Source organism: Pan paniscus, chromosome 12 (assembly GCF_029289425.2).
Source record: "Pan paniscus chromosome 12, NHGRI_mPanPan1-v2.0_pri, whole genome shotgun sequence".
NCBI lineage: Eukaryota > Metazoa > Chordata > Mammalia > Primates > Hominidae > Pan > Pan paniscus.
Window position 1 is genome coordinate 67,102,472 of NC_073261.2, and position 27,393 is coordinate 67,129,864.

The 27,393-nt window shown below is 38.6% G+C and overlaps 1 protein-coding gene and 1 long non-coding RNA gene across 4 annotated transcripts in view; one reads left to right on the forward strand and one right to left on the reverse strand.

Moving 5' to 3' along the window:
• Positions 1-244: 244 nt before the first annotated feature.
• LOC117979156 (uncharacterized) overlaps positions 245-27,393 on the reverse strand; it is an 830,677-nt gene continuing 803,528 nt past the window's right edge. For all 3 annotated transcript variants that reach the window (XM_055107910.2, XM_055107911.2, XM_055107909.2), the window contains one exon: positions 245-1,489. In XM_055107910.2, coding sequence (XP_054963885.1) covers positions 998-1,489 — 492 coding nt within the window. In that variant the 3' untranslated portion in view covers positions 245-997. The remainder of the gene's footprint in view (positions 1,490-27,393) is intronic.
• On the forward strand, positions 15,541-17,946 carry LOC134728649 (uncharacterized). The gene is made up of 2 exons (XR_010109273.1): positions 15,541-15,651; positions 17,759-17,946. It is a non-coding gene; the product is annotated as an uncharacterized LOC134728649 (long non-coding RNA).

The following is a 27,393-nucleotide window of genomic DNA, read 5'->3' on the forward strand; positions in this document are numbered from 1 at the left end:
TGGCAAGGTTAGTGATTTGATACCTACAAACGGCCAGAACACTGGTGACAGCATTTCCAATGCACAGCATATGCATTCACTTTGAGTCAGGGTTGAATAGGAAAGCATGGTAACTCAACTTCATTCCACCAGCACACAGTTCTTTGACAGCCCTCTACTATTCAGAATACCCCTGAGCAAGAGAAAGTGAAAGAAGGGAAAGGCATCTGAGACACTACAGTGATATCATAATATCCACACTCTGAAACTTGAGCATTTTATTCATGGTATATTTATTTCAGTCAGAGTAACAGATACTAGGAGCATTTGGCAAAATTGGAGTGCCAATCTGGAGAGTACCTAAGCAGAAAGCCTCCATTTTTAAAGATTCTCCATGTATAAAAAAATTAAGGCAAACTAGTCTTATTGTTTCTAATAATCATCAAGTTACTTATTTTTCACAGGAACAGCATGGCACACCCTTAAGATGATTGTTCCAGAATTCCCACCTTAATCATGCCATGTAGCAACTGTTTCTACTGTATTTTTATAACTTATTTAACAAGACTATTTGCCAGCATTTAAGTGAGATAATACATATATAATCCCCAGTCCTACAACCTGGCACTCAATAAATAAACTAGTTCCTTCTTTAAGCCTTATCTCTTCCGAATAAAATAGAATTTTTAACTGAATAATCTAAAAAAAGAAACATGCAGCAAAAGATTACAGGGCAACCCACACTCACCCATATGGGCATGAGGGTGTAAGGAAAAAACTGACGTTTATTCAATTCCAAGTCTTAGAGCTGGGGCTTTATATATGTGATCTCATTTAAATGTCCTAAGTAGTCCAGTAAAGAAGTTGATATGGCCTGCATTAATATTTAGAGCTTATAATTAAAATTTTAAAATTTAAATTATAAAAAGAACTGTTCCCTAAACCTTGTTCATCCTCTACTCGACTTGGTTAGTTAGCCTTCCTCAATGTGAACAAACATCTACCTGAAATTTCATCATTAAGTCATTCTTTTGGTTAAGACACTATCTCTGTAAAAGTTTCCTATTAAAGTGCATGTTATCTGGGTCAGATAAACTACAAAGTCATTAAAATGCACTAAAATTTTCATAGAAATCAAGTAATCAGATAAAAACAGCTTTGCCTTTGGGAGAAAAGGATAAATGAGAGAAAGAAAGCTAGATCTTAGAAGCTGAAACCAGGAACAACCCATTTTTGGGGGTTCTGGCTTTTGGGATGTAGCATGTGTATGTTGTGGTTCAGAGTAGTAGGGGATTGCATGGATAACACAAAGCATCCTTGTTAAAGAGTCCATCAAAATCAAATTCCACTTCACAGTTCTGATGAGGACAAAGGGCATTGCAGTAAACATAAAACCATCTTCTAACTCACTCCTCCACTCGCCAATCAGAAGGTCCTTTCCCTTCTTTGCTATTGGCTTTCCAATGGAGCAGCAGATAAGCATTGTGTGTGCTTCATAGCAGGCGCTGCACTGTAAAACAAAAAATCACAATATCAATCACCATAATTGATACTAAAGCCTGAAGCTGGATTTGGGTGGGAGGCTGAGTCAATCTTTCAGTCAACGAACGAGACATTTCTATTGGCAGAAGTTTCCAGCCCCATTTCTCAGTGCCAGAGAGGGACACTGTCCAGAGAGCTTATTCCTTATGGTTTTAGCTTCTTCTATTTGTTTTACCTTGTAGAGTAGCTTAGCAAACCTCCTTTTAACATCTTCTGCCTATGATGCTTATGTGAATGTAGTAGAATATCCTATATCTGCATTCATGTAGAATTTCTCTCTATGTAGATTATCTTAACACATCCAAAACCAAATGCATTATTTTGTGAAGAATTTCCCAAACTCTCATGATGAAAAGTGTTACTTGGGGCAATTGTTAAAAACACAAATCCTTGGACTCTGGAACCCATGTCTGCTCAGGGAGAGGCCCAGCTCTCTGCATATTTAACATGGAAGTGATTCCCACCTCTGAAAGCCCATCATGATCAGAACTCCTCTATCTTCTGTATTTCCTACACGGGGCCTAGCACTTGGAGACACATCGCTTCACAAAATTTTATGAACTAAATTAATGAACAGATATCATAGTCATAGAGACATTAAGTGACCAGTCTATTCCTCCAGCACCCATTCAATTGTCTTCAAATTTTGCTGACTTTACCTTTACAAGAATAATGAATTCTTCCCTCTTCTCCATTCTCATTCTGTTATCCTAATTGAGGTTCTCTTCATCACTCTCCAGAAGTGATGAATTAAAGATCATAGCTCTTTAATCTCCTTTTTCATGGTCTCGTCCACTGTTATCCAACCCTTAAAGTTCCACCAGTGGAATCTTTCAAAAACACAGATCACTGTGTTGCTTGAAAACCTTTCAACAATTTACTCTTCTCCCCCCAAAATCTGGAATAATGTCTCTAAGGCTCAGAGCCTGGCATAAAGTAAGCCCCTTAAATATATAAGGATATAATTTGTACTCAAAGCTCTTCAAAACCTGATCTCCATGTAACTTTTCTGTTTCACTTCTAATCTCAATCTGCACCTACTTCAGTGCCCCTACTGGCCCCTGCATTTCCCTCAAAAACTAGACCATTTGCATTCCACTCTGTTGTGCTCAGGCTGTTGCCTCTGCTTTGTATACCTATTCTTTCCTTCCTTCTCTTTCCCACGCTAAAAGAAACTCCAATTCGTCAAAAAATGTTTAAGTCTCAAATTTTTCTTAAATTTATTTAAGTCTCTCTTTGGGCACAGGTAGCATGTGAGCAGGTCTAACAGAACTCAGATACAGATTCTTGTGAGTCCTGACTCATCCTTTTCCTTTGGGGTGCTCTGACACCCCATTTCACTTCTGCACTTATGGGGCCAACCAGATGCCCCAAGACCTCTGGAGCTTGAGCCTATGGGATCATTGTGGGGTTGTCCTGAAGCCACATGGACATCTGGTTCCAGGAAAGTGACCTGGTGAATGTATTTTTCCTGCTAGCCAGTACAGTATTTCTTTAGGAGTATCATGTCATAATGGTGCTGACATGCTGATTTTGTATGACTTTCAAATCAGACACAGAAGGAGTTTAGGACTCTGGACTACCTATAGTCCACTGCCAGCCTTGAGCTTGAACTATGTGTGATCCATGCTTATCCACCCATGTTCTGACCAATCACAGTGCTGGCTTCAGGCTACAGCACCTGAGGGAGTGGAGGTAACCCCAGACATCACTTACTCATGGGACCGTTACTGTTGGCATCCAGAACAGTCATCCTATTCCTTCTGCAGGCTCTGTACCATATTTAGACAATCTACCAGGTGGCTGCAACTATCTCCCCTGAGGCTTCCAAGACCACTGCTCCACACAACAAGGGGGCCTTCCCATTAATGTTCTTTATTGCCTCCAATTGATGTGGTCACATCATGAAATTCTGGATAGATTTAGGCCATGCTGGTCAAAGGACAGACTTTTTTGTACAAATGGGACCATTTTTCTCACTCAGTGCCTTCCTCCTTTTCTACCCTTCTAGTTAGTGGAAGTGAGTGGAAGGTACGGATGCAGACAACATTGAAAGACATCACATTCTAGGAATGCAATGTTATAGCCCAGTTAGTTTATGAGAAAGCATGGTTGGAAGATATATTGTTTCTGTTTGTATGCTATAGAATTCTGAATGGTAAACTTAACATGATCAGGGAGTAAGTTATTCCTCACATTTTCTGCATCCTCTGGGTAAGACTTACAATCGTGGTCATCATCAATGAAGCACAAATCAACCTTTGAGAGAATTACTGGAAACCAATAGCTACAAACAGTGCAATGGATGATGAAGTGACACAAGTCCTATTATAACTAGACTTTTACAAAATGGTACTAGGGAAGCTCAGAAGCAAGATCATCAATATTATATCAATATATACAAGTTCTGAAGAGTCATGGCAGAGTAAGTAATATCAGCATTGCTAGCTTTTTTCACGGTGGGAGTTGTGATTTAGTCAGACCCGGTAATTCTGAAAATCAAAAAGTAAAAGAAAAAACATAAAGAGAAGTTTCTTGCACCTGAACAGACGGTGCCTGGACACTGAAAAGCTTTCACACACGTTAATTACACAAGAAAAAAATATGTAAGATTTTCTTCTCTACCCTCTTCTCTACCCTTTTCTCTAAATTTTTAATAACTGGCTCTTGAGGTTTGTAATATTATTTTAAATCAAACTGGCTATAAAAAAGGAGACCTTTTTAAATTTTTGGCCTGGAGAATAACACAACTTAGGAGCAACCCTTCTGGCCACACAAGGTACTAAGCAAGTGATGTGTACGGTCTATTTTCATCTTTACAACAGCCACAGTAACCAGTTATTATCTTATTACATAGAAAATAAAATAATTTGCCCATGCACACAGTTAGTAAATGGTTAAACGGTGACTCTTATTCTGGACAACCTAATTTTTGTTTGTTTGTTTTTATTTCTGAGATGGGGTCTCACTCTGTCACCCTGGCTGGAGTGCAGCCGCGCGATCTTGGCTCACTGCAACCTCTGCCTCCTGGGTTCAGGTGATTCTCGTGCCTCAGCCTCCCTAGTAGCTGGGACTACAGGCACGTGCCACTACACCCAGCTAATTTTTTTATTTTTTGTAGAGATGGGTTTTCACCATGTTGGTTAGGTTGGTCTCAAACTCCTGACCTCAGGTGATCCACCCGCCTCGGCCTCCCAAAGTGCTGGGATTACAGGTGTGAGCCACCTCACCCAGCCCCAGGACAACCTAATATTAATGTGTATACCAACCTTGGAAAAGTAGGACAAATCTATTATTCCACCTTAGTTGTGTTTCCTAGATAAGTGTTACCTTTTTTCTTGTTGTAGAAATTATCATTATCATCATCATTATCACTAATAAAATATTTTTTGAATATTAGCTATGTGCCAGACATCATTCTAAGCATTTAATATGTTTAATATTCATTAAACAATTTTAACAAACTTATGAGGTGCCTATTAATAATATTTCCAAAGCACAGATGGAAAAATTGAGGTATCAGAGTGACTAGGTAATTTACTCAAGGTTACTCAGCTATCAGTGATAGACAGGGGAATTAAATAAGACTGGCTCTGGAGTCCAGGAAAACCAGAACCAAATTTTCTAGTTTGGTTCCTTTTACCTATATTTATGAACTAAATTGGGACTTGGACATAAAACATCACAAACCACAATATATGACTGGAAGCCATCTATGATTTTACTCTGGTGATTCAATTTATTTTCATTGGCATAATCTAAGGACTTAGCATTGCTGGTTTTAATGGCACCTCTGGTTCCTATAGATACAGTGGTCGAAAGGGTAAGCTTTGCAGCTGGTTGCAGTGGGGTCACCATGAAAACATCCCTAAGGGGAACTCATTTAATTCAAGAACATGAAATCATTCATTCATGAGTACATCATGCACATGACCATATATATGTGCCTGTAATACATACATGTCCATCCCATTCCTTTATTTCTTTTTGGCTTATAATAGTAATGTTCTTTCTATGTAGGAATGGAGAATTTTATAATTGAAAAATGTATATTTAGCCAGAGCACAGACATAAGGAATATATCAAATAGCACATTCACTGTAGCTAGCTTGGCTTAAATATAGCACGATGCCAAATTTCTAGCCAAAAATTGATAAGAGTAGTCAATAAGCCAAGCATGCAGAACTATTTGTAAAAATTTAGATAACTGACTAAAAATTTCAATTTTCATTCCTACGCCTGCAACCATGCTCCTTAACATTTAATGTTTTTCTGTCACTACTTAGAGTAACAAATATTTCACTTCTTCACACTCTTAGCAATAGCATACCTACAAAATAGCTGAAATAAAAATGTGATGACTTTAAGATTTACAAGTGATAATTATCTTTTTAAAAAAATTCTCATTCAGAGCAAAATTTCCGATTTGTTTTCTCCTATCAACTCCTTGTTTTGTTTCAAGATCTCACTGATCATTTGCAAATGGTGAAAAGCCTCTTTAGCCCACTCTATATTTCATCCCAGGTGACTGAACTCTGCATTTTGATTTCCAAATGGGCAGATAGATGTACTGTAATGAGAACACAAAGAAGCAGGTTTATAACTCAGTACATTATGGCACCAGGTTCAAAGCAAAAGGAAGCAGCAATGCCGTAAGCCTTTGTTTCTGACTCATGCAGATAAACTCCAGCATTTTCCAGGACTGTAACAATGCAGAATATGGAGGGAAAAAAAATAAAGATGCAAGAAAGAGAAAGAAAGAAAATGAATTAAAACAAAGCAAAACTCTTGGGATGGTTTATGCTGCAGGGTATTTTCCCAGAGTTCTGTCCAAGAATAATCTAGTAAAAATGTGGACAGAGAACCACCGACCCCTGATTTCCCCCGAACATATGCAGCTCTGATCAGTCTGGTATTTCAAGAAAAACAAGGTCCTGAACCCGAATCCTCAGACACATAACAAAGCGCACTTCACAGCTGTGATGCACAGCGACGATCGGCTCCGAGGCCTGAGTGGGTCCCAAGACAATGCCTCCTTTATCACCCAGAGGACAAATATCTAGACAGCAATATTTTCTGCTTGAATGCTTCGAGCAGCTCGCGCAACTCCTGACTGAAAGAGAAAACTGAGCTCAGAGTGTTTGCTGAGTGATTATTTTAATTTACTACTTGATGTAAATCTAAACGAACTGACACCGAGCTCAAGATGGACAGAAAGCAATCATCGTGGAGGGTGGGGGGCTACGGCAATAAAGGGGGGCGCACAGGAGAGGGGCTGATGTTACACTATCAGCTGAGGTTTGGCACAGGTTTGCCCAACTTTTGCAATGGCAGCGTAACAGATAGGGGGGCAGGCTCAGCATTCCGTTCCCTTCTCTCAATTACCATAATAAGTTCGGTAATTTTGTGCTGTTTATTTATCAGGCGAGGATAACAAAGGAAGCTGAGGAAGTCTGTTCTGGAGGCACCATGACAAAGCACCAGACAGAAAGCAGTCACGTGTGGGGAGATGAGCAGAGACACCACTTCTCAAGCACCTGATTATTCTTTCTCAGTATTTAGAAGCAAAAATTATCCTTAAGAAAAACAACCGCAAACGCAACACAGGCTACACAGATGAGAAAATGGGGTAAGATGGGGATTGAGAAAATTGAAGGGCAACTTGATAACGAAGTTTTAATTTCTTACAAAAAGCTATCTTCCCTTCATGTCAATTATTTGTCCAAACTTGCCAGTAGAGAGAAAAGATTTTTCAAAAGAACGTTTGGTTAAGTTCCCCTTTCCCCTTTTTCAAGATAGAAGTTCTTTAGATACAGTGAATATTTTTGAGAAACTAGATGGCAAAATCATAGCTATGCCTGTTTAAGATGAACATCAGATTTCTTTGCGGTGCTTGTAAGATATTATACAAAGCACCATTTTTCTCTCTTGTGCTCTCTCTCTCTTTTTTAGCTCATGAAACACTGCACTAAACAGTCACAGGACCAAGATATAGATGCCTATTTCCAGGTTTGTCGCTTCTGTCTAAAAAAGACTTTCATTTCAGCCATGTCTGCCTAGCATCCCCTTCAAAAAAGTGGCAATGTTTGCTAATGAGCATAATCCTCGTTATTTGCAGCACTGTTATAAATGGCACAGGGTATGCATATAAATCCCCAGGCATGATTCTGAAAATATGTCCAATAGAGGAAAAATATATCACCACTTGTTTTCCACAATCACAATATGGAACCAAATTATGGTCTCTATCATATAGATATATATATGTGTGTGTGTGAGTATATGTGTGTATATATATATACATATATAGTCAATTTATATCTTTATATATTTATTTAGTGAGTGCAACATCGATATATATGCATCTGTCTAGTGCAATTGAAAAATATCTATTTCCTATGGATCTGGGTCACTGCTTTTCTAACTAGGAGCCCTCGAGTTCTCTGTAATGGCCTTAAACATTGCCATGATGGCTGCCATATGCGGTATGTAAAAAGAAATCAGCACAGTGACTCTTCCACCTTTACTTTTATCTTTTTCATATATTGAGGTTGTTGAAATTGTTAGTATAATTTATTTCGGGGGAGGTAGTGCAGCATTTGCCTTTAAAAAAAGATTAAAAATAAAAAAAGGAGGAGGGAGTTTTCTTGAAAACTGTTGTGCTAGGTTGCCCTTTGAAGACTATGAGAAAAGTAACAGAAAAATACAGTCGCCTGTCCAGATGCTGTAACTATGGGGTACCTAATACCTTGTGGATGATACACATATCAGTGTTACTTATGTAGAAAGATACAGCATTTCCAACATCGCTTTTTCCTTACTTTTCTCCAGTCATTTCTATTTGTACATGTAAATGCATACATACTGTGTGGGATCCTGGTAGAATTGTTTTGAGTTCTCCTTCACATTTGTTTTAACACCTTTCTGGTGCTAGCTTACTTGTGTTATCATTATACATAGAATACCTCAAATAGTTAGTGGGTGAAGGGTGCAGTTGGGTACTAAGGATCTAAAGATGATTAGGGTAGGACCCCAGAACTCAAGTTCTGGGGAGATTTAGTGGGGAGAGCTTGATTAATGTTTGTTTTCTTTGGAGGGCATAGTAGAGTGGGTAAATTTTGTCACATGGATTGGGATTAGATATGTAAGAAAGACCTTTCTGTGATCCAAAAATGTCATGAATTACCCTCTGTGTCTCACTTACTAGGGGAATCCCATTTTACGAATCAAAATGGAAGCATTTCATTGTCAGCAAGGTTAAAGTATATCTCTTTGACTATAATATCGCAACAAATTTTCCTGCTATATACAGAACTTGCAAAATCTAGCTACAAATATCTAATACTTAACATATTTCTTTTTAAAAAGCGAATTGATGCTTAGAACTTAAAGTAGTCTTTTGTAAGGGATATGTGTTTCTCTCCTGTGTTTTTGGTGGGTGAAAAAGTTGACTCAAAACCTGGTCTTTTTAATACCATAGACAGACCATGAAGAAGAAATTAGTCTCTTGACTTTTATAGTTTTATCTGAATGTAACTTATAGACATCGAGTAGCAGAAAGAGAAAACTGCTCATTTGATTGAATAATACAAGAGAATATACTTGATTGAATAATCAAAATAGGAATTTTCTTCTAGGTTATCATTCCTCACTTATGCTAACTTGGACAAGGCTAAGCAGGGACTTTAATAGGCTTTTAAAATCACTCTTTCATAATACAGTAGACCATATAATACTGTTTAGATTATTTTATTTCCATAATAAACCCTCATTAAGTATATTTATCTAATGATATGACAGAACTGAAGGGAAAGGGAGCATAAAAAAATATCTGCATGTGTTAAACATTAGCCCTTGCAGCAGATTTATAAATAAATTACAGGTAATTTATAGAATCATGCCATGTTTATAATTGCATGTTTAAAGCAATCTTCTCATGGTAATTGTATTGTATGGCTGACTCTAAGTAGGAAGAAATTACAAATTTATATTTCTAGAGTTTACTGAGATGTGCTGTCTTTTATAAGTAAAATTGTATTGTGTAAAATTCAGGTTAGAAAGTGAAGCTTCTATTTCAGTGTGACCCATACTCCATTACTAGATGCTCAGAAGGCTCAGCATAAAAAATTACGTGTTCACTATTTCTAGAAGAGGTCATTGCTTAAATTCCATATTAATTTTCAAGCAAGGCTGCTAGAAAAGAATCAATAAACTTTGTATGACCAAGCAGAACTCTGCCAATGCCTCCAAGATAAATGATACCCAGATTCTCTTTTGAGAAGAATGAAGGATTTCAACTGTATGTGCAGCCTTTCAGTGCATGCCAGTTCTCATAGTTCCTTCTGGAATTATTTTCACATAAGAAACAACTATGAGACTGTAAACTACCTGAGAAACCCAAAGGTCAAGCCCATTGGCCTCAAAGGCATTATTTATTGTTAGGATGCTTTCTCTTGACACCTTAGATGAGAACATTTAAGTGAATTAACCTACCATTATGGTGAGAAAATAAAATACATTGTGCTTTCTACTTCTGAAACTATAACATAACATTGTAGAGTAGGTTGAGGGTCATGTTAAGCCATACTTTCGGATGAGAAGAATGATAGTTGTGTGATAAGAATGAATAATTCATTAATTCATCAAATATTAATATTTATTAACTATCTACTCTACCCCAGGCATTGCTCATGCTATTGGGAAAACACCTGTGAACAAAATGTCCCTGTCCTCAAGGAGTTTATACTTCAGTTTTAGAAGCAAAAAGTAAAATCATAAAGGAAAACTATCTCAGATATAGAGAAAAATAAACAGGATAAGAATAGAATAATAAAGGGTGCTGTTTTAGATCTGTAGTCAGGGATGCTCCCCCTAAGAAGGAGACTTTTGAGCAAAGATCTGGATGAAGTAAGGGAACATGGAAAGATGCATCCATAAAGTATCTTAAACAGTGCAAAGGCCCAGTATTGGGCAGAAAGCTGGAATTCACTAGGAAAGCAAATAGAGCCAAACAAAAGGGGAGAGGATAAAAGAGGATGGGGATGAAGTCAGAGAGATAGGTGGAGGTTAGCTCACATAGGCCTTGTAGACGAATGTCAGAGTAGCAGTCAGCATATGCCCGACTATGCTATGGTAACAAACAACCCTGAATCTCAACGGCTGAAAACATGAAAGGTTCATTTTTTGCTCACATCATGTCTACCACAGTTAGGTTGGAGGCTCTGCACTGTGTCAGCCTCATCCCAGGAAACAGATGGGCAGAGAAACCACTGTCAAAATCACTGCCAAACATATTATCAGAGAAAAGACATCTCTGAAAGATCTCATATCAGCAATTAATGTTCCAGCATGGAAAGGACACATAGCACTTCCACAAACAGCTCACTGGCCAGATCTAGTCATATAACCACATGCAATGATGGCGGAGGAGGAGAGAAGGGACAGGTGTGTGTGGGCAGGGAGCACAATTCTACCATGTGTCCACTATGCAGAGACCTATAAATATTTTGTAAACAGCATGCATGAATCCTATGGTAAAATTGTTGGATTTTATTCCAATGAGATGGGAAGCTATGAGAGGGTTATGAGCTGTTTGAGCTGGCTTTTGTGTAGAGAACATAGAGCTATGACAGTGAGAGAAACAGAAAGACCCATAATTAGATTATAACATTACTTTAGGTGAGAGATAATAATAGCTTGGGCTAGGGTGGTGGTAGTGGAGGTGGTGAGGGATGGTTGGATTTGGGATCCCATACAGAGTAGAGTAGAGCTGTCAGCTCATTATTTTGTTTTGTTTTATTTTGGTTTTTGAGGTTGCAAGCCCAAATACTTGAGCTAGTACCATCAGTGTGTAATACAACCTGGTGAAATATAATGGGAAGTGATGGAGCCTGTGGCCAAACTGGGCAGAGCAAGTTCATAAGGATGTCTAAATTCATTCTTTTTTTTTTTCATCTCATATTTATTTATTTCTGAGACAGAATCTCACTCTGTCACCCAGGCTGCAGTGGCACAATCTCAGTTCACTGCAACCTCTGCCTCCCAGGTTCAAGCGATTCTCATTCCTCAGCCTCCCAGGTAGATGAGATTACAGGCACACACCACTATGCCCAGCCAATTTTTATATTTTTAGTAGAGATGGGGCTTGACCATGTTGGCCAGGCTGGTCTCGAATTCCTGAGCTCAAGTGATCCACCCTCCCCTAGACCTCTCAAAGTGCTGAGATTACAGGCGTGAGCCATAGCGCCCAGCCTAAATTCACTTGTTTAAACCACAGTATCAACCAAACAAAATAGAATTTTGTTACTTTTGTAGTTTGCATACTTCATAATTAAATCAACCTAGTTAAAATAACAAATGAATAAATGAAACAACCAATTCCCAAATTCTGTGTCTAGAGAATTTTAGTGACACTTTGGCAGATACATGGCAGCACATAAACTTATATTAACAAAGCACCCACCAGTCAGGTAAAAATTCAGCTTAATCAAGAAGTGTCAGATTGATTTAGCATCTATTCAAAATTAACTGTATAATTTTCAACTCAACTGAATTTAATCAGATTGTGTGAACCTTGTGATTCCAGGCTCAAATTACAGGTTGCTAAGACCTTCTCCACCTAAGGGTACTTCCACCAAAATTTGGTGTGCAAAATTGAAGGTGCAAAGGAATTACCTGGCATGCACAAATACATAATTCCTGTGTGCCATTAGATCATGGAGGGTTGGGGGAGCATGGGAGTCTACATTCACAGCAAGCATGCCTTCCCAATGTGGGCCATCTAGGGAATATACTTTGATAAATCACGGCTCTACCTGATTCTTTAAACGAGTTACAAATTTGACCTTTACCAAACATAGAAAGAGCTTGTACAGTCTGAAAATTCCCACGAAGTTCCTGTACTATTCCTGGATGTATATCGGCAATGGCCATTACTAACACTTAGTGAGGGAGAGAACTCGCAGAGAAGTCATCAGATGCCTTGCTTTGTTTTCTCTTTCTCTCTCTCTTTCCCCCCCTTCCTTCCTTTCTCCCTCCCTCCCTCTCCTTCCTTCTTTCCTTCTCCCTTTCTTCTTTCTTTTTATTTTGTCTTTCCCAGTTGTCTTTTTTTCCTAGAACATTATTGAGCTCTTACAACATTCCAGACACAGCACTAGGTTCTAGAAGTTTAGTATTGATCAAGACAAACAGATCCCTGTCTCTGTGTAGTGTGTTTCTTAGAAGGAGCTTTCTTTCTAATTCAGAGAAGTGAGACTAGCAATACTACTACAGTGAATAAACAATGAGGCAAGAATATTTTGGCTAGTCAAATGGTAGCCGCTACAAAAGTAAGTGTCAGAACACTGCAACATCTACTCATTATTTTGGCTGAATTTAGAAGAGTTGTTTTGTATAGATACACTCTAGGGTGTCAGAAAGAATCAGAAGGCTCACTGCAATCTTGTTACAACCACCTGTCCTCCTCTTTTGAAGTTTAGTGCAAATAACTTTTCTTCCTGAAACTTCTACAAGTATTCCAGGCAATAGCTGTCCCCCGGACATCCAACACCCCTTTCTCAGGACACATATATATGGGCCAACTCAGGAACTCAGCAAGAAAAATAAATGAATGGCATGCATCTGATAAAAATGCATACGTATACATTGTGTGAATGTCAGAGACTGGAGCAAATAGGAGAGAATTTAGTGCCATCTGTTTGTTTCATGCCAAATTTGGGCACAGTGAATGTTTAAGTTTTGTGTGTTTTTTAATGACTAAAAATCTGGAATATTTATATAATTTTTCATTGTAAGCCATTAGCTCAAAAATTTCAAAATGTTGTATGAGCCAAACAAAACATATCCACAAGCCAGATTTTATCTTGGGCTCTCTAGTTTGTGGCCTCTGTCTACACACCATAAATATTGGCACTTGTCCTTTAGCACTTGAGTTTTAACGAATGCTGTTGTGTTTGTAATCCCAGCGAGACTGTAAATTCCACGAAGGTGTGCCACTTATACATCGCATCACATCGCCCAGTCCAGTATTTGTCACTGGGGTCGCTGGGACAGTAGTGTAGGATGAGCAGGAACACAGTCCCAGATCACCCAGGTTCAAATCCTTGCTATGCTGTTTACTAGCTATGTGACTATAGGCAATTTTCTTAATTTATTTGTGCCTCAGTTTTCTTAATTGTTAAATGGGGGTGATACCAATTATAGCCATCTCGTGGGGTATGAGGATTAAATGACTTCATATTCATAAAGCACTTAAAATAACACCAGGAACATAGTAAGAACTCTGTAAATTTTCATATAAGTTAAAATAAATATGTAAATAATATATTTGTTATCTAGAACTGAGTCATCTACTTCTAATTTCATGTGGAGATAAAAACTTATCTGGAAAATAAATAAGAATCCTTTATTTTTATTTATATAAAGAACCAAAGGTATAAGTATCTGACCCAAAGACTATCAAGGAATGTAAATCTATTCTGAATTTTTTTTTCATATTGCTTTCTTTTTATTTACTTATGTTTAAATTTTTTTAAAGATATTTTTGTTAGAAAACTAACATAAACTTAACTTTTGAATACTAAGCCACAGGTGTATATGCTTACAAAACAGTTGATGAACATCTGGGCCACTTAGTGTCCTGACTTTGAAGGTTTTCCATTATTTATTCATTATGTGCTAGCCCATTAAACCATTTAGTGATTCCCCATAAATTAAAACAAACTGATTAATTCCTTCAAATGTTCTAATAAAAATATTTTTTAGTACAGAGGATTTCTATGCTCTTTTTCACATGGAATCATATTAGTAAACAGGCTACCTGTAGATTTCTTCACATTTAGATCATCGGATACTGAGGCATAATTTAAGATGCACTGCTTATTTTAAAGAATGCCTCCCAATTCATTTCAAAGAGAAGAAGGGCCCCTCCCAGTTGGCAAACGTATTTTCACCAATAGTTATGTAAGATAAGGGAGTATGTTTACACTAAAGCATGCTGCTAAGAAGAACTATAACAAAAGTTATTTTATTTACTCCTCCACAATATCCCTACTTCCCCCAATTTAAAACTGAGAAAACTAAGGTTCAAAAATATTAGATAATGATATTTGAACCCAGCCTGGGATATGGCTGACAGAGAAAAAAGTTTTGGAATTTACTCAACTTCATAATTTGTTTTGAGCTATATAAGAAAATGGAGAGTAACATCAATCCTCAACTCAATCGATCAAAAATATTTATTGAGCAGCTGGTACCTGCCAATATTATTTTATTCTCCAACTCTTATCATTTTTTATACAGGTGAACATAAAGATTTTTCAGTCAATAGCATACACTGAACATTGCTTCTATATAAAGAGCAGTGTTTCTCAAAGTGTGGTCCTTGGAACAGCAGCATCAGTAGCATCGGTGAGCTTTTATACAAATGCAGATTCTGGGGCCCTACCTCAAAAAAGTTAAATCAGAATCTCTGAGGGTGGAGCCCAGCAATCTGCATTTTAATAGGCCTTGAAGGTGCTTCTGGTGCACACTTATATTTGCCAGTCTCTGGTAGAGTGGCAGAGAGGAGTCCCTACTAAGAGTTATAAAAAAAGAGAAGAATCCCCTTACACAAGCCTTTACAATCTCAGATGTGAGCTCACTTACAGGCCACAGCATTAGCGAACGAACTGCAAACTGAGACAAACGAGAAAATTCTGAGAAGAGACCTGATTCCCTGAGGGCCACTAGTTGTCTCTGAAGGCAGCATTTAGGGAAATATATACCTTAAAAATGCAACAACAGTATCCAGTGCATTATCTGATTTCCTATCAGAAAGTTTGAGGTTATGGACTCATCATCTGAGGTGTTATCCTATTCTACTCGAAAAAATATACACCGTCCTTCCCTCACAAGCCCCGCCTCCCCACATACAAAATGTTCATCTCAGAAAGCTGTCACTAGATCAGTCAAATCTATCTGTGTAGCTGCTTCAATTTATTCTTCTCATTGATTTCTCCCCCATGCCTCATACTCTTCCAGGCTTGCAGAGCTCAAACCATTACACCATTCAGAAGCTGGCTTTGGTATTACTTCAAGTTATTCAAAACAGTCACCACTTGCTGAGCCTCTGATGTCTCATCTGTTGAATGGGTACATTTCCTTCCTGATCCTTCCACCTCTAAACTTGTCTATTTCCAAGGATCTATGGCATCCAGGCATATGGTGAGCTTACGTGAGTTAGGGGACCTTAGCTGATGTGATCAGCTTAGACAATGCCTTGACTAATGGCAAAAGCCACAGGGCACACAGACACCCAAGGAGCTGCTGTCAGTGCTCTACACAGTAAACCAGATCCATCCCAATAGTTTCATGGTCACTGAGCTTAGGATCATCATTCCAAGAAGGAAAAAATAGAGAGAGAGAGAAAAACAAGAGAACACGAGATTGTTTTCTTATTTTTCCAAATTCCTAGTTTGCTCTACTATGGTTTTATTTAAATTCTAAACATGAAGAACACCTTTTATTTGTATGTTTGAAGCAGACTGCTAGTTTTAAAAAATTAATCACAGCTTTTCTAGAGGCAGGAGGATGGTCAAGATGAACCACAGCAGTGCCTTGCAGCCTTGCGACACCCATTTTTAAAGCTTTATTTGGAATGTGGTACATTATAATTGACAGACTTGACAAGCATTCTGGTTTCATGGGCTGCATGTCAGGATTCCTGCCCTATATTTCCATATCACCGAGCACTTCCAGTGTGTCCTTGAACTAATTTAAAATCTCCCTGGGTTTCAGCTTCCCCATCTTCGTTGAAGGCCCCACATCATTTGCCATGAACTTGCAGGATGTTCGTAAGCATACAGCAGGATGTTCGTAAGCATACAGTATGCTCTCCTCCAGCTTTGAGAGATGTCTTATCTCTTTACCCACAATGTTGATAACTCTTTGCTTATCCTTCAGAGAGAGCAACTCATATTGTATATCTCATCCCCCTAAAATAACATGAGAACTGCATCAACGAGTTAAAAAAATTGAGAACTGCTGTTTTAGAGCCACAACCCCAATTTGACTACATTTTTTTTTTTGTTTTCAACTTTGTTTTTTACATCATGTATGTGGGTAAACAGCGTACATTTTCTTAAGGCTTTTTAAAGCTGGTACTTAAGGCTTTGAAGTTTGCTCTTTCCCCTCAAATTTTGTGAGTTTTAATTAATTTCTCAAGGGGGAAGGAAGTTCAGAATATCTGATAGCATCAGATTCCAGTTCCTCCCATTGATTTGTGGCAAACAGAATACCTTTAAAATAAATGGTATATTTTGAAAACAGAAATTTATTTCACATACTGCAGTAAGACAGAGCAAACAGCTCATCTTGCTATATGCATAAAGAAGCAAAATGTAATTGATAAAGATAATCAGATGTTGCCAGGTTGTTTTAAATAGCTATGAAAAATAAAATGTCTGAATTCAGAAGAGATTAGATTCTTTTTTCCACCTAGGGCTTTGGAGAGAAACAACTGGCATGTGTAATTTTGTCCACATTAATTTTTACAGCCATGGTCAAATAGCCCCACCAGACTGAAACTTGTGAAGAATTTTCTTTCTTCATTTGGCTTGATCATAGAGGAATTAGCTCCCTCAGTGAGCCAAGGTGAAAAGAAGCTAGTTTGGGGAAATAAGCAACATTCATAGGAAAGAGAAAGTTTGAGGCAAACATATGGTTGAAATGCTCTAGTCGATTTCAGATCAAGCTGAGAGAGTTGAGTTGAGATCCGTTGGTTCAGGGATCCAGTTCACTGCACATTCCTACTGTGCCTGACTACTAATTGCATCCTATGTTTGTCAATCAAATATTTGCAATTAACAAAAATATTCCCCTAAGAGACATAGAACAGAGCTGGCAAAGGATCTGGTGCTTTGCTAAGTAGAGCTAGCTGCACACAGAAAATAAAATAAAATATGGTACTAAAAATATTCTGCTGCCGATGACACGGCTAGACACTCCCAGTCAAAACATTAACAAGCAGGATAGGTGGCATGGGGGGCTTTTCAAAGGGATTTTGTTCAAAGAACAGAAACTTTGATCTTGGTGTCTCTGACCCCTCCTCCACCTCTGATTCTTCAATCTACAAGTACATATAGTGGTTTAATTTAACTCTGTGCATAATTTGCCTAAGGATAAAAGTTGATCTAGATTTTTTTAACTCCAATTTTACAAATGCTCTACTTTCTCCCTTCTCCCTCCTCCCCACACACAGATTTCAAGAGAGAAGGCTGAAAAGGAAGGTGACTGGAATATTAAGAACTGTGAGATATTCTGAGGAAACTCTAATTTGTAAATTGGTAGAAATGCCAGTAATTTGTTGGGAATTGAAGACCCTCTGTATTCAAGAGCGAAGCTTGGCAGCTGTGCACTGTTGTTTTATAAATCAATATTACATCTGAAGGTGGTGTTTGAATGTTTGTGTCATTGGGGTTTGTCTCCAACATAGTCCTGTGACAAGAAATGTTCAAACAAAACAAACACAATCCCTTCCCTGTCCTTTAGGATAAAGTCCAAACGTAATTCCACAACAGGGATATAACATTCAAATCAACTACAGAACTTCTGTAATTACATAAAACCCCACGACCACAGAAATGCAATTGAATTGAAGACACTTTGCAATATTCCCCAAGAAAGGACTGTGTGGCTGTCAGATTAACAAAAGTCAAGAGGTGGTGAGACAATGCTCACCATTGCAAAAAAGAGCTTTGTGCATAATGAACAGAATTTGCATGCCTGTTTAGGAAATTAAGGTGAATCCAAGGTGACTTAGGGTCACATGAGGAGTCACAACGGTCACTAACTAGAAAAGTGAGCATTAAACATTGGTCATTTGGTTTAAATAAGTTCATCTCAATTATTATTAGATATTACATAGATTTAATAAAAAATAATAGCTTAAGTGAAATTTTCAACATTATCTGGTTATTACCTGCCCTGAGCTTCTGTGATTCTGTGCCGTGATTTTGGTTGCTGTATCAGAAAGGAGAGTTGAGGCTGAGCTGCTTTTTGATTGTTGTCAATTCCTCCATCATTTAGATACAGCCCACTTGCACAGTTATGACCAGGGTAAACCATAAAGAATGGGCAATGGGGCATTTAGTACATTAACTCATTTTCATAGGCAAAACCGGCTACGTGATCAGGAAGGAAAAAAAAATGAAGTGTCATTGCCATTCTGGCCTTCTTTAACCCAAAGAACTATCTCATAGAGTTTACAAACAAACAAAATAGGTCATGCCAAGGATTCTAAAAACACCAGTCCAAGCCAAGGATGGAGCGACATGCCTCTACTGCTCCGGTTCAGTGGTTTTAAAATTGTTTTAAATCATATTGTCCATCAGTAAAATATTTTCAAGCACACATCTCCAATATTTCTGCAATTGTACTACTAGATTAGATACATTACAAAGCATTATCAAACAGAAAATGTTAAAGGACAGGATAAAAAGTAATTAGAAATCAATGCTATCTTCCTGAATTCTATCTTCTGTAAACTAGAAGATTAACACACTCCATTCTCAACAGAGGAGAGGCAGATGAAATTGGCAGGACCCCAGGTTTTCCTGAGTGGTCTGGGTCTAGCTAAACTGGAACAGAGAAGCAAGTGGGAAACCTCTTTTGCTGTCACTGAACACCAGCACTAAGCCGAGGATTAAGTAGGGGAAATGGTTGTACTTAGACTTGCAAAACTGCATGTGGAACACTCTTGTTTCATTTTGATTCCATCTGCACTGAACCACAGAAACTCAGAGCCTGCTAATAACCAGAAGAAAATAAAAAAATTCTCTCAAACAATTCTTTTTGATTATGCCCAAGTGCCATCTAATAATGGTTGAGATTGATTTATTAAAAAAACAAATAACTAATTTGCTCAACATGCTTGGTATGGGGGAGAGGGAGAAAGATGCAGATGAATGTGAGTGTGTGTGTGCGTGCGCGTGTGTGTGTGTGTGTGTGTGTGACAGAGAGAGAGAAATCCCAGGGGTATCTTGGTGGAGGGGAGAGAAAGAAAAACCAACTTGACTTTGGCAGAAATTCCTGGCCTTGCCACGTGCAAGTTGTGCTACTCGGAAGCTAAAACGAGTTGACCAGGCAGAGCTCACTTAGACCTTGTTGCAGTTACTTCTGTCCAAAATGGGGACAACAAAGTCTATTTTGCAGAGTCATTGTGAGCAGTAGGAATTGTTTTTATAAAGTGACTCACACAGCACTTTATAGCAGTTGCTCAATATATGGTGGCCGCTCTTGTTACATAACTGGACAAGACAATAAATCCTAGACTTTGCCAAGAATACTCATTCAGTATTCAAGTGCACCAACAGTACATGGCAATCACGAGAATATGTTTTTACTTTAGAATTCAAATTCATTTTATTTCCATGATCACATTTAATCTTCACAATGAATTTGAAAGATAGAACAAGTGTAATTATCCCCATTTTACAGATACAGAAAGGTTGATAAATTATTGACATTCAGTGGTAGAGCTTACAATCAATCACTCAGAACTCCTGCTTTCTATACCAACAATGGGAAGGAAGCAGACATATTTGGCATATGTTACTTTCTATTAAGTAACTCAACCTCATAAACTGTGTATGCATATATGGGTTTAAAAATTTTTTCATCTAAAGTCAACTCGGTTTAGCCCAGTCTTTTCCTCTCTCTCTCTCCAGTCTCTTCATCACCCAACACATTCCTTGCTAATAAAACAAATATCAAAATATGATGAATTGAAGAAATGAAAAAAGCATCTGTTACATGTGTTCTCCATTAAAACTTTGCTTTGGCTGTTATTTTGAGACATAATAAATAGCAAATGCCTATATCTTCTGCTAAGTATATGTTTTTGTTTTTGTTTCTCTTCCACCAACTTAAAAGTTGAATGATGTCAATATAGTTTACAAAACAGACAGTGGGGGGAGGGGAGAGATTGAGAGATAGAGAGAGAGAAAAGAAAACAAACAAACAAAAAAACCCAGAGGCGTTTCATATCCACCACCCTCAGCTCTCCCACATAACAAATAATGTTACAAACAATGCACTGCACTTAAGAAATACTGACTGATTTCCTGGCTGTTTTGAAGCAGGATAGAAAGCCTGTTGTTCATTATCTCCATTTGGGTGTCTATACTAGTTTGAATGGTGTTCCCCAAAAATTCATGTCCAATGGAACCTCAGAATGTTACCTTATTTAGAAATAGGGGTTTTATAGATATAATTAGTTTAAATAAGGTCATATTGGATTAGGGTGGCCCTAAATTTATTATGAGCTGGTGTCCTTACAAGAAGAGAAGAGGACAAACAGAACCAGAGACACACACAAGGGAAGAGGGTCATCTGGGGATGGAGGCAGAAATTCGAGTGACGTAGCTATCAGACAAGGGATGCCAGGGATTCTCAGCAACCACAGAAGCTAGGAAGAGGCAAGGGAGTTTCTACCCTAGAGTCTTTGGATGGAGTGCAGCCCTGCTGACCCCTTGCTTTTGGACTTCCAGCCTCTAGGACTGTGACAGGATAAAATTTCTGTTTTGACTACTCAGCTTACAGCAATTTGTTATGGCAGCCCTAGGTAATAATGCAGTGTCCAAATGTATTACTGTTATAGAAATGAACTTGTGTGTTCATGTTTTATGCCATGTCTTAGTGGCTATTTAATTCCTTAAGGTAACTGTCCCCATGCAATTTGATAAGAACACTGACAGACACCAAGAGTCCAGGTCATTTCTATCTTCATGTAAATAATATGAACCAATTCTGGAATAACTTTCACTCATTGATTCCCTCTACCAAACAAACAAGAACAAAACTAAAATTAACTCATTAATTCCATTTTTGTTTCACAGTAAGAAATTATAAGACACCAGTTTCCAAAGTAACTATAAGCTTTGGATTTTAGATTTGTGTGCTATTTTCCTTTGTACAACATTTCAAATATAACTTTATGGCCCAGCACTGTTAGCCAAATGTTAACCTTCACCCACAAATCCCAAAGACCTGTTAGGATCAAAAACTGATTTGGGTTCCTGCTAGAACTTCTCTACCTGCACATCACAATTTTGACCTCAGTCCTGACCAAGTCACCTTCCCAGATTACACGCCCCTCATAACTTCTTAAACAGATGCCTTTGTAATACTTATAACCTTTTCCACACTTTTTAGTACGTATGTCTGGGGTGAAGGAGAGAATCTGAAGCTGTATTCTTACAGCTTCAAGATACATAGAGATACAGATCTATTTTTTTTTTTAAGTAAGGCATTTTCCGAAGAACAGATGCTGAAAGTCTTCTGCCTCCAACACCCTTCTTGCAGCATTTTAGCACACAATGAAGCCTCTTTCTATCATGGTGATGAAGTCTTTTGAGGGGTTCTGGGGCTGGGAATTTTGCTTACTTTGCTCTTATGCTGTTTTCCAGCAGGCCATTTCTATGTATTTTAATTCCATGGTCCTTATAATTTGTCGAGGGTCCTCTCCCAGCACATCATGGGAACAATATTACTAAAGATTAGGTAGAGTGGAGAGAATTAACATGGCTGTCATCTTTTGGATGTTTACTATTTGCTAAGCACTGCAGTATACGCTCCATATACTTATCTCTTTATTTCTCACCTCTGAGTTAAGCATTATCATCCTCTTTATAAATAAAACAACTGAAGCTCAGAGAGGTGAAGTGATTTGACCACTAATAGCTCATAGCTAATCAAATGCACTTTATTTCAGTCATCTAGACAGCCTGAAAAGATTGCTGTACATCATGAAAGCTGGGGGATCTCTAGAAAACCCTTGGATAAGCGCTGCCTGAGGCTGGGAACCAGACCTGGATAGAGGTAGACAGGTCGGGGGAGGCCTCCAATGCCTGTAGTTAGGAAAGAGAGTCCTGTATGCTAAGGCTTAATTGAAAATCCACTAACAAAGAGATGCCAGTGTTCACTGACAACCATACTGGCCAGAGAAAACACCCTTAGTGTATTTGGCAGCATATGGTATATGTAACACATGTGAGTCAGATGCTTTTAAATCCAGGATGGCTTCAAAGGCAAAAATATCAGGATTTGTAAAGAGCTTTAGATCTACTCAGAATCCCATGTGAAGGTCAGCTGAGGCCTCTACAGCAAGAAGAGTCCTAGACTGAGCCCTTGGGGTGATCCATTAGTTAGCCCTAGTTGCATAGAGCTGCATAACAACCACAGACCTTGGTGGTATATAATGATATTACTTTAGCTCATTATCTGTAAGGCCTGGACTGGGCATGGCTGATCTTACTGTATTCACTCATGGATTTGCAGAAATCTATAAATCAGCTGGGTAGTTCTGCTGATGTTGCCTGGATTTCCTCATATGCCTGGGGGAAGATTGGCTATTGACTGATCTAGGATCGACATCAGCATAGATGTCTGGGGCAGCATGGCTCAGTTCCATGTCTCTCATCCTCCAGCAGAGTGGCCCAGACATGTTCTCCTGCTGATGGCAGACAGCAAGAATGAGTAAGTTCCATCATTCAACCTTTCTCAAGCCTCTGTTTGCTCCATATTTGTGGTTATCCTATTGGCCATGCATGTCACATGGCTGGGCTCAGAGTGGCAAGCTACTGCACAGTCACATGGAAAAGTCATGGACACAAGAGGGTAAGTAACTGGGGAATTAACCACTGGAGATTTTGACTCTACAAAGGCAATGGAGCACCTTGAGGAATTCAACTGCAGTTTACTCATTTTATAATCTCAGCCCCTGTGATATAAGCTCAATAAATGCTTTATCCATGAATGAATGAATACATAAATGAATGAATAGCAGTCCTACTCTGAAGTAGGCTGGGCTATCTTGCTACTTTTTGGAGAAAAAGTGTACTTAGTTTAGTCTAACAGCATAGAGGAAAAAAAACATGTTCTATTACTAAACAGATTTATTTTTTTTTTATCTCTCTCAGAAAAGTTCCTACTCTAAATAAAACAACAGAATTCCTGGGCACTATTCATGTTAGAGTGATATGGAAGCACCCCAAACAAAACACTACAAGAATATTTTGGGGAAGAAAACAGATCAAATTGTGCTGAATCCAGCTTCTAGCCTCAGCCTGATGCTGTGCTGGATTAGCTATGCCCCCGTCAGGCAATTATATGGGACTCGTAACACGTCTTCAGTTCTGTGCTCATTTTCATAATAAACCTCTGGTTTCACTTCCTCTAGAACTGTTTTCTCTAAGATTTACCATTTGAGAATAACAAACACTAAATAGAACAAGTATTTCTGCTGAGTTAAAGCTCAACCATTCACGTTACATTTTCATGGTTCTATCTCGGTGTCTGTAGCTTCCCACCTAGAATCTATATTTCTTGCCTACAGTAGTTATAGCATCTGTCTGGCTGCACTCATCCTATATTTTTTAGCAGCATGGAAGAAAGGTGGGATAGAAGCAGTCTGTAAATTTGGCTGGAAATGTGTCTTTCAGTATGTCGCCTCTTTTGAAACAAAAAGAGTATTTTGAGCCTGCCACAAAACATGGTTGTGCTGGTTTGAAGAGACACCACAGAGGTGTGTTCAACTTGGAGACACACGTGATGGAGCTAATGAAAGAAATACAGAGTTTTGACCTTTAAAAAGAAGTATTATTATATTAGCATCTTTCCAAGAATTAGGTAGCTTAGGTCATATTAATCATAGAGTTGCAATACCAGGGAATAGATGGAAACCTTTCTTCCCCACCAAGTTGCGCTTAAAGTTTTGATCCTTGGGAGCCAGCAGTAATGTGTGATAAATAGCAATCAGCTCCTTCACTCTGGGCCTCGTAGCCTGCCCAGGGGCTCTATGCCGCCCCACCGAGCTACTTTGGAGGCAGATGATGCCTTTTTAAATAGGACACTAATGTTAAAAATAGTTCGGAACAGATCAAGGGCAAAACCATTCATTCCTTCACAGGAATTTAAGCCTCATGTACAACTCATGCCACTTCCTCGTATGTGTCAGATGGTCCTGACCTCTTAAAACACATATTCAGCCCACATGAGTGGAGATTAACACATGTGGCAATAGTGAATGGTGACAATGCCTCAAAATCAGACAGGTGTCTGGCAGTGAGTGCCCAGTGTATGAGAGAATATTCATGGAAAGACAATATGTCCTTTCTTTATATCAATGCAGTAGAGCTTTAATTCAGAGGCCATTTTGTCATCCTAAACAAATCTCTGTTGCTAGAATCTCACTGTTTCTTTCCTCCAGGGAAAGCGGAAGGAAAAAAAGGTCTGCACATTTTTCCTCAACCTCCCTCCCATTTGTCCTTGCAATCTTCTCAGTATTCTGTTCTTCCTTGACCATGGTTCAGAAACGGAATGGGCTCTGGCTTAGATCCTGCCCTCTGGCATGTCCACCCTCAGAGTCTATGAAATGGCTCCAATGCCCCAAGTCAGATGCCAGTGGCCCCTCTTGAGTGCTAACCTTCTCCTAACAGGAAGTGTGTCTTACCCCATTGTGTTTGTTGATGGAATAAATATGAAGAGAAAAGTTACACATGAAAATCTTTGTACATTTTACAAATTCTATGACATTAATTCTAAGATATTAACTTGATGGCTATTACCAGACATCTCATCTCCACTGCTCCAGGGAATCTGGGAGGGAAAGACAAGTAACATGAAAGATCAGATAGAGAGGCTGACAAAGGTTAGGTTCTCCAGAGGTAGATCCTAACTGAAGTTTGGGTGCAAGGTGTTTATCAGGAGTGAATGCCTGTGAACAGAAGGGAGAAGATGCAGGAATGGACAGAGACAGAAGCCTAACTGCTATGCAGGCTCAATGAGTCCTAGACCAACCTACTTGGGCCTTGATGCCCTGGCCTCCCTCAGTCACTGGATGTGAGCTGCCACCAGAGAAGCAGGATGTCCAACAAGGTGGGCTTGCCACCTGAACAGGACCTGAAGGTGCTCATAGCTGGAGGCAGTCTGCTCACTGCACTCCCCAATGCTGGACAGCAAGTTCTTCCTTGAAGGATAATCTGGGCAGCTCATCTCCATGTATACCACAGGCCTCAGTGACTATGCCTAAATATCCAAAGCTTGTAGAGTGAGTGCCATAGAACTGAGCAGAAAAGACAGCTGTGCTGATGAACAGAAATGGGTTTGACTGGTTCCCCAGATAGAAAGCAGCACCATCAATCATGAGGTCTTGGGAGGCAAAACAGCCTTAAATGTGAGGCAAGACAGGTCTGGGAGGCAAGACAGCCCTAAAGCCAAGGATGGGGGTGAGGATGAGGGTTCATACAATGCAGTCCCAATCTAACTAGTCACTTTTTCCAAAAATCAAAACAAAACAACAACAACAAAAATTATAAGCATCTTGAAGTTGGGATTAAACTCATCCATCACTGAAAGTTGGAAGCCATGTTCTTCTCAACCAGGAATTAAAAGTTATAATGAACATAGAACATGTTAGGTTCAGGAATCTACCTGTTCCCTTTGAGAGCTGTGAAAGGAGCCTCTCATATGTTTGATGTATATTTTATGAGCAATTGAACATTTTATATCAGAATCTATGAATATGTGTCTGTGTATGGATGTTGTACATACATATCTCAGCAGATATTATGCCAGTTGGATTCTGATTCAGAGGGAAATTACGAAAGTATTATTTTAAATTTTTTTCTCAAAAGTAAAATTATTGGGCATAATTAAAAAGTCTTTATTAAATATCTGGCCTTTAGAGTTTCTTCTTGCTTTCTTCTGGGACACTCAATATTCCTGGAATAATTACATATCTTTAAATACAAATAGGAAACATGCTCATTTTGAGATCTCAAGAACTTGACATTGAAAAACCTTTGACTATTCCAAATGTTGGCATTAATATTTACTATACCTGTTGTTAAACTAAATTTTACTATCAATGCTATAAACAGTAATTCAATTTTAGGGCGATGACAGGATGATCTGGTGAGCTTTGGCCATACAAAATGAGGGTTAAATAGCCTTCCTAGATAGTATCAGCATGTATGTAGTATTAATGATGCATCAGCTATGTGCCAGGGATATTAATCATCACAGAAATTCCATGAAGTTAGTGTTTGTAATGAAAGTTTGCAGTAACCATTATCTTAGCTGAGGATATATAGCACTTTCAACAGTTAAAGGAAAATGTAGGTTGTAGGCCTTTGTTAGGAGATGAATTGTGTTCCCCCAAAATCATATTTTGAAGTCCCAGTCCCAATGCCTCAGAATGGAACCATGTTTGGAGATAAGGTCTTTAAGGAGTGATTAAGTTAAAATGAGCCCTTATAGGGTGGAGTCCTACTCCCATATGACTGATATTCTTGTTAGAAGAGGAAGAGACATTAAGGGTACTCATGCACATAGAAAGGCCATGTAAAGATGAGAGAAAGTGGCTATCTGCAAGCCAATGAAAGAGGCCTCAGAAGAAACCAAACCTACCAACGCCTTTATTTCGAACTTTTAAGGCTCCAGAAATGTTAGAAAAAGAATACATTCTGTTGTTTAAGCCACCAAATTTGTGGTATTTTTTTATGGCAGCCCTAGAAAACTAACAGTCTCCTTCCTCTTGGGTGGTATGATACAGATGGTGTGTTACAGTAAAAGTGGACCGCCAACCAAATAAATATTTTCCAGTAAGTAGGCACAAGAACAATCATTCAATGTATGCTATAAGCTCAAGAATTATGGCATCTTTTAAGTTGTTACTGAAAGGGTCAAGAATGTAGATGAGACATGTAGATGTCTTACATATAGGCAGGATTCAATTAGATTTCTAATTGGAGACAATGAGAGGCTGTTGTTTGGAATCCTCAGCTTGAGGTCCTGTTACAGTGGGTTACTTAGGGCTGACTAGATTCTTACACC